Source organism: Oncorhynchus nerka, linkage group LG23 (assembly GCF_034236695.1).
Source record: "Oncorhynchus nerka isolate Pitt River linkage group LG23, Oner_Uvic_2.0, whole genome shotgun sequence".
NCBI classification, from domain to species: domain Eukaryota; kingdom Metazoa; phylum Chordata; class Actinopteri; order Salmoniformes; family Salmonidae; genus Oncorhynchus; species Oncorhynchus nerka.
Genome location: NC_088418.1, coordinates 30,494,860 through 30,507,897, shown reverse-complemented (window position 1 = coordinate 30,507,897; position 13,038 = coordinate 30,494,860). Strand labels below are relative to the sequence as shown.

Sequence of the window (13,038 nt, the reverse complement as noted above, 5' to 3'; positions counted from 1 at the left end):
TGCGGGGAAGAGAATTCTGGGGACTTCAGTGCATACGCTGTGAACTGAAATGCATGATTGTTGCTGACACTGATGTTCAGATGAAAGGAAATAAACAGTCTATAATGCGCACCACCCCAGCGCTCAACTCAAATAGTGGTGGGTAGCCTACTGTAGCTGCTGGCAAAGTAATCCAAAGCCTGTATTTCATCACTAACGATGAAACCTTCCAGTGTTATTATTTAAACAAAATCAGACAACCCAATAGTTGACATATTCAACTAGTCGGCTTGTTGTGTGTTCTATGCAATATAAATATTATTCTCGAGGCTCATTCAGGTGGCGAGAGCCATAGGGAGGGAAACGTATTCTGACAAGCAGTCAATGCACAATAATGTTTCATGCAATTATGTTTTGAAAGCAGTTTTGGGGGATCCCAGCTTTCCATTGCTACCACGTTTATTCTTGTTTTCTTAAAATGTGTGGCATCATTTAAAAATTGCAGGTACAACCAGAGTTTCAAGCATGTTTAAAGGTGCAATATGCAGAAATCACTGCCATTTCCTGGTTGCTAAAATTATAATAGTTTGCCTAATTTCAGTTTATGGGACAAAACAAGCAGTCATTGTGTAGAGAATCATTGTACCATCTAAACAGCTGTGAAATATATTTTCCATAACCAAAAATATCGTATTTTCTGCTCTTTGCAGCTGCTGTACAAAACCGAAAGTAAAATATGCAAAAACACAACTTAAGAACAAGAAGCATAGAAATAGCGCATATAAAAGTGATCTACCACTTCTTAGACTTGCTTTCAATGAGAATGACAGATGTTTAACTCATATTTCTATGTGAATTTGGTCTGGTCGCTGAAAAGTTAAATATTGTAGTTTTAAGGCGCAACAGAGCTCTTAAAGAGGCAATGTAATCTTAAAAGGGCAATGACATACTTCGTAATAGAAACAAAAAAATATATAACTTTGAGTGTGTAATAATAATTAATAATATTAACAATCAGGATGTTGTGTCCAATCGGGTAAATGCATATGGACAAACCCCATGCTTCAGCATATGTTGTAAGTCGCTCTGGATAAGAGCGTCTGCTAAATGACTTAAATGTAATGTAATGTAATATGTATTTATAGCACATGTGATAATATAGACATATGTTAAAAATAATACTTTTTACCGATATGTTATTGGGCTCATTTCTGGAGGTGGAAATTATATTTTATTTTAGAGTAGAAACTACTTCTAAAAAGTCACCAGAACTGAGCTACTCAGACCGTCTACACAAAACAAATCCCAGAAGAGGAAGCTGGAACCCCCTAAGCAAGGGTACTGGAATAGATCAAACTTACAGTTTATGTACAATACATGTACTCTTCCCCTAAAAGTATGATGGTCATTACTTTTTTACATGACAGGGGAGGTTAACTAGGCCCCTCAGACAATCGGTTTGAGATCGACTTCTGTTTCAGTCATGGGATTTTTTAATCTTCAACCCCTGAATTTTGTCTAGTTATTTGAATAACCTTTTGTTCCTCTGCTCTATAGCATTGTGACCAGGAAGCTTCCTTCCGGCACGGGCCACTACCAAATGCGGATGATCCCATACCAGGATGCCGGCTTCCGCTACCCGTTATCTGGTTCTCACATCAACGTGGAGATTGACCAGCAGATCTATGTGGCCGTGCAGGTGGACGGAGTGGACGGTCATCAGATCTCTACTGTGCTGGACTCCTGTTGGGCCACGCCTGTGAACGACCCAAACTACGCCGTCCGCTGGAATCTTATTGCTCGAGAGTATGGAGACATTATGTTTACCAGGGAAATGTTAGCATGTTCAGAGCCACAAATTGTCCCCATGATGGGAATAAGAGATTTGAAAGTGTAGGTTTGATATAAAAAATGTCACCAATTACCATTCCAAAAGGATCAAAACTAAACAAAAAGGGTCATAACTTTTACCTTATGGTGGCGCCATAGCTACGGGAAGTAGGGGTCCTGAATAATCAGAATTGAACAAAACATTCTCAGCAAACCAACCCCCCTGACAAACTACTTCCTGCAGCTATGGGTGGCGCTCTTAACATGCACATATTCCAATGGGAACACAGCCATTTTAAAAGTTTGGGACTTGTGCAACCTCCCATGCTTTCATTTTCGCCTTACAAGAATTATATACATGTGATGAGAAAGCTTTAGTCATAACCTTTTCGCTGATGTAATCAGATCTCATGTCTGCTTCTCAATTCATCCACTAGATCGCATGATGTGACTTGGCCAGAGTCTGGTTTGATGTAGTTTGGGTAGTGGCTTGCTGATTTTCAAGCCAGACATCTTAAAATGACGCTAGCAATTTGGTACCAGGTCCAAAACAACCGCGCAGTTTAACAGGTTGTCGTTTCCTGGTCAACTAAAATTGTATTTATTTAACAAGGAAACTACACTTGATGGAACAAAATAGTTGAGATATTGATAAATCCTAATGTAATCGCATGCAATCACCAAAATGACATTTCATTTAGAAAGCAAAAATAACAGCATAATTTATCATTTACTTCCTCCTTCACTTCCTCCTCCCATTTCCTCCCCTGCTTCCTTGTTTACTCCAGGTGCCCTAACCCTGAGGACAGCACGGTGGAGCTTGTCCAAAATGGCGTCTCCACATCGGCCCACTTCTCCTTCCGGATGTTCACCTTCACCAGGAACTCCTCCAGTGTCTTCCTGCACTGCCAGGTCCACCTGTGCCTGCTGCACCTCAACGACTGCACCACTGTGAGTCTCCTACCCTCCCCAACACACCTGGGCCATGTTCATTTTGCAAAACGTTTGAAAACATTGCAAATGAAACAGGTCCCAGGGTTAAAATAGTATTTGTTTACTTTCAAATACTTTGGGCATTTAATTGAGCCTGTCTGGTGTGGCAGATGTGTGTGGTTTGCTCTTTTGCGACTATTCCATTGTTGATTCCATTGTACCAGGCAAGCTCAAAGCTTTACGTTAAAGTGGCAATCCGCAGTTGAAACAATATCAAAGTGTTTGCCCTGCCGTTATTTCGGTAAAAAGCTGAGGGATGGGGCTGAAGAAATGTAAACACTCTCAAATTGATAAACAGAGCAATGGATGCAAGTACTGACCATCCATGATATAAAAAGTATAATTTTAACCATGTTTGAGGCTATACAGTGCTTTTTTTTTTACATTTAAATTGTTTCAAAAAATTGGTGTACAAAAACTTACATTTTGGGGTTCTGAAGGTGTAGAACAGTTAAACTAATCTCATGAGGCATATAAATAAATTATATTCGTAAAGAACCAATGGTAATAAGTGATATTCGTAAAGAATCAATGGGTACATATCATTCATTTATAAATCCTAAAATGGATGTAGCAACTGGAGATTGCCCCTTTAAAATGCAACTAAATTATTTGATTTGTTAATTTACCCAGGTCTGCCCTACACACGCCGGAAGTGTTGATGCCTTTGATGTTTTTTTTAATTGGAACTTTGACATTTTTCTCTAAAATCAGCTGATGTTAGATTATCCTCTCACTTTTGTGAGTTAATGTCAAATAGCCAAGACAAACACTTATAGTTAAATGTAAAAAATATGTTCTGGAATCATCCTAGATAAGTTGAACTTGTTTACAAACAGTAGTCATTTGGAGGAAACTCTAGTAGTCCATAGCCTAAACATGGTAATACAGTCTTCCGTCGTGTTTCTGTGTCCTGCAGCACTGCTACCCTGGGCACCACCACAGAGGACGCAGGGACGTGTCCTTCCACGACAGCGCTGCCATTTCCATGGGACCTCTGGTTTTGAATGGAAAAGACAGAGGTAATATTTACCACTGTGTATTTCTGGCCTTAAAATATGATATTTTATACAGAATACACTATGGTATACTGTACCAACTGCACAAATTGAAAATAACCACAGCCTTGTTGAATACTGGTTTCTGACTGGCGAGAAGGGCATTCTAGAATGCACATTAAAACCAGATAACAGGACGGTTAGAAAATATTTTGGGACAGTTGGAAAAGATATCGGGACACCTTGCAATCATGACGCAATATGCGTCTACACATGCAGACCGTGCTTGCTATAAAGTTACAGAAAGCTAAACCAACAACCACACAAAACTAAATTGCAAGTCCAACAAAGAAAAATGTAGCTAGCTAGCTAGCAATTGATTTGTTTTTGCAGAGATATATTTTTTTGGAGCATCTGATGACATAACGTTGTGAGTGATGAACATGAATTTAGAGGTCATTTGTACATGTAGGTAGGGGTGATGTGACTATGCATAGATAATTAACAGCAATGACCAGTGTCGACGAGTGTCCAGGCAAAATTGGGCATCATCAGCTCATTGTTATGGATGTCTCCAAATGAATGTCAATAGAAAACTGCTTAATCCTTATGAGTCTATTGATGCCACAGGAGGTTGGTGGCACCTTGTTTGGGGAGCACGTGCTCGTGGTAATGGCTATAGCGTGTCTTTGATGCCATTCCATTTGCTCCGTTCCAGCCATTATTATGAGCCATCCTCCCCTCAGCAGTCTCCACTGATTGCCACACCCATGCGTCAATCTAAGTAACATAATAAAAGAATCCCCATCAAAATCCATCAATTTAAGATGGCGATATCATGTTTTTTTTGCGTGGGCTGAGTCTCAATCCACCGCATCCGCCTATGTCGGCCTTCCTCATTATGGGGGAGACTACTCCGCTTTGCTATATGACCTCGCAAGTGTCACGGGACGCATCTGAAGGTGACCCATACAAATGAATGGAAGTATGGAGGTGTTTATTTGCCCGCAAAAATATGGGGTTAAGTATGTGTATAATAAAATTATAATATATACAGTTCCAGTCAAAAGTTTGGACATACCTACTCATTCTAGGGTTTTCTTTATTTTGTACTATTTTCTACATTGTAGAATAATAGTGAAGACATCAAAACTATGAAATAACACATATGGAATCATGTAGTAAACAAAACAGTGTTATACAAATCAAAATATATTTTGAAATCTTTAAAGTAGCTACCCAATGCCTTGTTGACAGCTTTGCACACTCATGGCATTCTCTCAACCAGCTTCATGAGGAATGCTTTTCCAACAGTCTTGAAGGAGTTCCCACATATGCAGAGCACTTGTTGGATGCTTTTCCTTCACTCTACGGTCCAACTCATCCCAAACCATCTCAAATGGGTTGAGGGCAGGTGATTGTGGAGGCCATGTCATCTGATGCAGCACTCCATCACCCCCCTTGGTCAAATAGCCCTTATACAGCCTGGAGGTGTGTTTTGGGTCATTATCCTGTTGAAAAACAAATGATAGTCCCACTATGTGCAAACCAGATGGGATGGCGTATCTCTGCAGAATGCTGTTGTTCCATGCTGGTTAAGTGTGCTTTGACTTCTAAATAAATCACTGACATTGTCACCAGCAAAGAACCCCCACACCATCACACCTCCTCCTCCATGCTTCACGGTGGGAACAACAGATGCAGAGATCATCTGTTAACCTACTCTGCATCTCACAAAGACACGGAGGCTGGAACCAAAAAACAATTTGGGCTCATCAGAGCAAAGGACAGATATTCACCAGTTTTAATATCCATTGTTTGTGTTTCTTGGCCCAAGCAAGTTTCTTCTTATTATTGGTGTCCTTTGGTAGTGGTTTATTTGCAGCGATTCGACCATGAAGGCCTGATTCATGCAGTGTCCTCTGAACAGTTGATGTTGAGATGTCTGTGAAGCATTTATTTGGGCTGCAATCTGAGGCTGGTAACTCTAATGAATTTATCCTCTGCACCAGATGTAACTCTGGGTCTTCCTTTCCTGTGGTGGTCCTCATGAGAGCTAGTTTCATCATAGCGCTTGATGGTTTTTGTGATTGCACTTGAAGAAACTTTCAAAGTTCTTGACTGACCTTCATGTCTTAAAGTAATGATGTATTGTCGTTTATCTTTGCTTATTTGAGCTGTTCTTGCCATAATATGGACTTGGTATTTTACCAAATAGGGCTATCTTCTGTATACTACCCCTACCTTTTCACAACACACCTGATTGGCTCAAACGCATTAAGGAATTCCACAAATAAACTTTAAACAAGGCACAACTGTTAATTGAAATTAATTCCAGGTGACTACAGTACCTCATGAAGCTGGTTGAGAGAATGCAAGAGTGTGCAAAGCTGTCAAGGCAAAGGGTGGCTACTTTGAAGAATCTCAAATATAAAATACATTTTGATTTGTTTAACACTTTTTTGGTTACTACATGAATCAATATGCATTATTTCATAGTTTTGATGTCTTCACTTTATGTAGAAAATAGTAAAAAATAAATAAATAAATGGAATGAGTAGGTGTGTCCAAACCTTTTGACTGGTACTGTATATTTCCTGAGCTTTCTTATACAGTATCTCCTAGATATAGGACAGACACTTCAAAACCTTATTCCTTATCATTTCTTTTTTTTACTGTATTTTTTTCCATTATGAATGTCTTATTCAATGCGTTTCTATGGGCTATAGTAGTAAAGGCCAACATCAGTATTTTATCAAATAATTGTTCTATATTTTTTGGGGATACCTAAAGGAGTCCTAAAATTCAAAATCAAATAGCTAAATATTTCATGACCATCCTAAAACAATTCCATAAATTAGTACCCCCCCCCCCCAACAGTTTACACTTTTAGAGGTTTTAAGCAAACGCAAATGGAAGTACTTTGCTGTTATTCTGCAGAGGCCGTGACTGTGTTAGCCCTGGCTAGTTGGCTAGCTAGCAAGCAAGGGATAAGAACGTTGCCATTGAGCACGGCAGGATCAAATATTTAGAAATGGCAGCAACTTTCCTCCATTATGCACAGTTTTGAACAGATTAAAACAACTCTGTGCAAGGAGCTCAAGAACAGCCTTTATGCAATACGGGATCCTACGGAAAACATGCAGATGGCGAGGACGATAGGGCCATGGGAAATTGATCCACAAATGAAAGTCTTTTGTGTGCACTCGCAGTGCGAGCAGTACAGCATGCACACTGGAGTTGGACAATAAGGATCACTTGCCAGTTCTGCAAGCTGACCCTCAGGCAATTGATGTCACCCACTCCAAGCCAATACAGTCCATACAGAGCACAGTGGACCAACCAACATGCAATGAAAATGCGATGTCCCTGCCTCTGACTTGGATGTCATCGAGCTAGGCATCTCTGACCACAACGCTGTGACACTGTCTCTATCCGCTCCAACTCTTCTCTACTGGACCATTCAATTCTGCAACCTGAGGAAACTTAACTTCATCCCTCTTTCAGGTACACATGCAGCCCACCTTTGAGTTCGACTGCAGTGAGCTGGCCCTCGATGACATGGTCAATCTGTATAACAGCGCACGGAGTAATATTTTGAACATCCTTGCCCCTGAAAAAACATGTGAAGTAACATTCTAACGCTTGTCTCCTTGGTTCACTTATGAACTGCACAGAATGAAGACTCATGGCAGTAAGATTGAGAGACATCTGAGGAAGGATGTATAAAGACCACAAGGCAAGCTACTCTGCTGCCTTAAAAGCAGCACGATCAGCCTTCTACTCTGCCACGGTTGACAATGACAAAGTTAGCCCTACCATTAACCGCCTTTTCAACCCTGCAAACTCATGCTCTCCTGCAGCCTCCTCTGAGCAGTGAAATTGCTTCTGAGATTTTTTTAAAGACAAAGATTGATACCATCAGGACAAATATAATGGCCTCCCCCCGATCATCGCCCAACTCCACTGGCTACCTGGTCAACTACAGGATCAACTTAAAAATGGTCATGCTTGTATTTAAAGCCTCAAATGGATTGAGCCTCACTACATCAGTGACCTTGTCTAAATCAGCGAGCCACCTCACACTCTACATTCCAGCCACTCTCTACTATTTCAAGTCCCCAAGACATGTCTCCAAACTATGGGGGACCGAGCCTTCTGCTCCCTTGCCCCTCACCTGACCATCTGAGATTCTCTCCATCACTCAGAACTTCTATAACTGGCCTTAAAACCCACCCTTAAATGTATTTAGCACCAAGCTCACTATTGATATTTTACTTGCCTTGATTCTAAATGTTGTTTTTATTCTGTATCATTATTTATTTTTTCCTCAGTAGAGCTTTGCGATAACTCTGTAATGAAAAGCGCTATACAAATTAAATGTATTATTATTACTATTTTGTTCAGTGCTTTTGTTTTTTGGACTAACTGATCTCTGATCTGTTTTGATTTCTCCTCAGATATGTGGATTCCAATATCAGAGAGAGTGAGTGGAGCCCCAGGTCAGATTGGCTCCCTGGTGACCCTGCTGCTCTCTGTCCTCCTGAGTGTCACAACACTGATCTAGGACCGATCTGTCTCTATGGCAAACCCAGGCTTGGGTCTGTCCGGTTACAAAATAATCTGAATATGACTGTATGACTGAAGAGACATTGTAGAGTGTGTGTTGAGGTGTACAATGAAGTAGACCAACCTTCACAGTGATATTGTTAATGGTGATATAGTGATCATGTTTGAGTAAAGGGATATAGTGTGTGTTGAGGTTTACAATGACGTCGATAAAACTGTACAGTGATATTGTGAAATATTGTTAATTAATAGTTTGATTTAGTGCAATTCCCCCTCCTGCAATTTTAAAATGTGTTTACCTGTTCAACTTTTTGGTCTCTGGATATAGGCTATCAATATTCTCAACTCCGGAGCATTGAAAATTCAATGTTTTGCTAGGCCAACCATGAAACCATGTTATCCCAATGTAGAAAGTGATGTATGGTTCATGTCTACTTGCCAGGAGAGGATGTAATCATTTCATAGAATACTTGTCTTGGGAAAAGGTTATTGGAGTTCATGCATGTTCCCAGGCTGTCTTTGAACTAGCCTTTTAATGTATGACATGTTTTATGTGGAACTAGCAGTTGGAAATTAAATATGAATCATTAAAGACAGAAGTTGTTCGGCTCATCTTTATATCCATGCCTTTACATAGTTGGTGACAGTGGTTTCTGTTAGGAATTACAGACTTTTATGCTGTTTTGCATCAATAGCTACCTACTAAAGCATTGACCTAGTTAGCAAATGGAATATGAATGAATGAGTCTGCTGTGAAGCTTGCTATTCATGACCAAGAACAATAAAACTAAACAAACTAACCAACAGACTATACAACTACAAGTGAGTGGAATAACAAACAGACAAAACAGCTAAAACGAGAATGTCGGACTCTGAGGAGGTGCGTGAGGACGTCGTTGCACCGCTGAGAGGACCCGAGTGACGAGCAGAAACCACTGGAGCCCCTGTGAGTACTGCCTGGTACCCGGTGCATCCCACTGTTAACAACGTGATACATTACAAAGTGGATCTGCCCCCACCATTTCATGGCGATGGAAAGGACAAGGAGAGTTTTACTCAAAGGAAAAAACGTTTGGGAATTAGCTGTCAAAGCTTGTGCTGGCACAACAGACAATTGTTTAGCCACAAGTCTTCCAACTAAACTGAGTGATGATGCACTGTCTTGCTGGATTTCCCTGCAACAAGCAATTCAATTGGACTATGGAAAAGTGGAGTGATGTTTTTGGTGGAAAGCAATACTCCTTTTCAGAGCTTTGTTAAATGTTAGGCCCAGACTCCCAAGATCAGCATTAGAGGTGTATGCAGCTGAAATCACACGTCTAACACAGGAAGCTTTTCCAGGCTACAATGATGCTGCCATCCAAATGAAACGTTTTGAAGCTGGACTGTACCCAGTGCTTCAGGCTTACACGCCACGAACATGGGGCTGCTACTCTGAAACAGGCATTTGTAATTGCTGGGCGCGAGCACAGAAGAAAATGCATTTGAACTCCCCAAGTCTAATGGTTAACATGTCTGCCACATCTAACCCCTTGTGCCAGGCTCAGGTGCTGCAACCACTTAATGTGATGAGCGGCTCGTGAAAATAATAGAGGACCTTACAACCGACATGAAATCGGTGCGAAGTGACATTCTCCGGACTACGTAAAGGACAACAGGTGATGGGACAGGGATTGTCAATGCAAAGACAGAGGCAGGATGATCCACACCATGATTCAAAAGGCAGTCCAAGTTGACAGGTTTCTTCTTACTCCACAGGCAGAGTAGGTTGCTCACCTACTCCAGACTACAGCTTGTCTCATCAGAGGAACCGCTCCCCTAGCCACCCGAGCTACAGTTGAAGTCGGAAGTTTACATACACCTTAGACAAATACATTTAAACTCAGTTTTTCACAACTCTTGACATTTAATCCGAGTAACAATTCGCTGGCTTAGGTCAGTTAGTATCCCCACTTCATTTTAAGAATGTGGAATATCTGAATAATAGTAGACAATGATATATTTTAACATTTATTTATTTCATCACATTCGCAGTGGGGCTGAAGTTGACATACACTCAATTAGTATTGGTAGCTTTGCCATTAAATTGTTTAACTTTGGTCAAATGTTATGGGTAGCCTTCCACAAGCTTCCCACAATAAGTTGGGTGAATTTTGGCCCATTCCTCCAGAGCTGGTGTAACTGAGTCAGGGTTGTATAGGCCTCCTTGCTCGCACACGCTTTTTCAGTTCTGCCCACAAATTCTCTATAGTATTGAGGTCAGGGCTTTGTGATGGCCACTCCAATACCTTGACTTTGTTGTCCTTAAGCCATTTTGCCACAATTTTGGAAGTATGCTTGGGGTAATTGTCCATTTGGAAGACCCATTTGCCACCAAGCTTTAACGTCCTGACTGATGTCTTGAGATGTTGCTTCAATATATCCACATAATTTTCTTTCCTCATGATGCCATCTATTTTGTGCACCAGACCCTCCTGCAGCAAAGTACCAAAACATCATAATGCGGCCACCCCCGTGCTTCACGGTTGGGATGGTGTTCTTCGGCTTGCAAGCCTGCCCCTTTTTCCTCCAAACATAACAATGGTCATTATGGCCAAACAGTTCAATTTTTGTTTCATCAGACCAGAGGACATTTCTCCAAAAAGTACGATCTTTTTCCCCATGTGCAGTTGCAAACCGTAGTCTGGCTTTTTTTATGGCGGTTTTGGAGCAGTGGCTTCTTCCTTGCTGAGCGACCTTTCAGGTTATGTCGATATAGGACTCGTTTTACTGTGGATATAGATACTTTTGTACCTGTTTCCTCCTGCATCTTCACAAGGTCCTTTGCTGTTGATCTGGGATTGATTTGCACTTTTTGCACCAAAGTACGTTCATCTCTAGGAGACAGAATGCATCTCCTTCCTGAGCGGTATGATGGCTGCGTGGTCCCATGGTGTTTATACTTGCATGCTACTGTTTGTACAGATGAGCGTTGTACCTTCAGGCATTAGGAAATTGCTCCCAAGGAAGAACCAGATTTGTGGAGGTCTACAATCTTTTTCTGAGGTCTTCGCTGATTTCTTTTGATTTTCCCATGAGGCATTGAGTTTGAAGGTAGGCCTTGAAATACATCCACAGGTACACCTCCAATTCACTCAAGTGATGTCAATTAGCCTATCAGAAGCTGCTAAAGCCATTACATGTTTTTCTTCAATTCTCCAAGCTGTTTAAAGGCACAGTCAACATAGTGTCTGTAAACTTCTGACCCACTGGAATTGTGATATAGTGAATTATAAGTGAAATAATCTTTCTGTAAACAATTGTTGGAAAAATGACTTGTGTTATGCACAAAGTAGATGTCCTAACCGACTTGCCAAAACTATAGTTTGTTAACAATAAATTAGTGGAGTGGTTGATGAACGAGTTTTAATGACTCGTTGTGAACTTCCGACTTTAACTGAAAGTGAGGTAATTTCGGAACAACTGAATGTATGCATCTTAGAAGTCATTTTCACATACAAATGTTATAATGACCGAACTCAGAATCAAATATGCTTCCCAAAAATAACATGATTACTGTGGTAAAATGTTTATTTTGATTAGCGATTTTCGGCATTAATCAGAGTGCCATCAATTAGCCTGATTTTCGATGTGTCCATGTAACAGGATCATTAGGGAAATCGTTCTTCTTGCAAAGCCTGTAAACATTTTAATCGAACTACTGTATTATATTAATTTGACTATCCACAATAATACATATTATTGTGTGCATGTAACCGTACTCAGTGACACGTAGCATCGGCGATTGAAATTTTTAATTGCATAAATTCATAAACTCTTTTACATAGATCTCTTTTCACAAATTGAGGATAATACAATACCACTGTCGTGGCCCCCTTACAAGAACTGTTCCCTCCCCCACCTTCTCCGTGGCTGACGTGAGTAAAACATTTAAATGTGTTAACCTTAGCAGGGCTGCTGGCCCAGACGGCATCCCTAGCCGCGTCCTCAGAGCATGCGCAGACCAGCTGGCTGGTGTGATTACGGACATATTCAATCGCTCCCTATCCCAGTCTACTGTCCCCACATGCTTCAAGATGGCAAACATTGTTCCTGTACCCATGAAGGCAAAGATAACTGAACTAAATTACTACTGCCCTGTAGCACTAACTTCTGTTTTCATGAAGTGCTTTGACAGACTAGTCAAGGATCATATCACCTCCACCTTACCGGCCACCCTAGACCCACTTCAGTTTGGTTTGCATACCGCCCTAACAAGTTCACAGACGATGCAATCGCCATCCCACTGCACACTGCCCTATCCCATCTAGACAAGATTAATACCTAAGTGAGAATATTGTTCATTGACTACAGCTCAGCATTCAACACCATAGTAACCTCCAAGCTCATCATCAAGCTGGAGGCCCTGGGCCTCAACTCCGCCCTGTGCAATTGGGTCCTGGACTTTCTGACGGGCCACCCCCAGGTGGTGAAGATAGGAAACAACGTCTCCACTTCGCTGACCTTCAACACTTGGACCCCACAAGGGTGCGTGCTCAGCCCCCTCCTGTACCCCCTGTTCACCCATGACTGCGTGGTCATGCACACCTCCAACTCAATCATCAAGTTTGCAGACGACACAACAGTAGTGGGTTTGATTACCAACAACGATGAGACAGCCTACAGCGAG

General features: G+C 41.2%; 1 protein-coding gene across 1 annotated transcript in view; it reads left to right on the top strand.

Annotated features, from left to right (window-relative positions):
• Positions 1-8,968, top strand: part of LOC115106695 (alpha-tectorin-like) — a 45,601-nt gene extending 36,633 nt beyond the window's left edge. The window contains exons 22-25 of the mRNA XM_029629681.2: positions 1,537-1,785; positions 2,598-2,760; positions 3,722-3,824; positions 8,261-8,968. Coding sequence (XP_029485541.2) covers positions 1,537-1,785; positions 2,598-2,760; positions 3,722-3,824; positions 8,261-8,367 — 622 coding nt within the window. The 3' untranslated portion in view covers positions 8,368-8,968. The remainder of the gene's footprint in view (positions 1-1,536; positions 1,786-2,597; positions 2,761-3,721; positions 3,825-8,260) is intronic.
• The last annotated feature ends 4,070 nt before the right edge of the window (positions 8,969-13,038 follow it).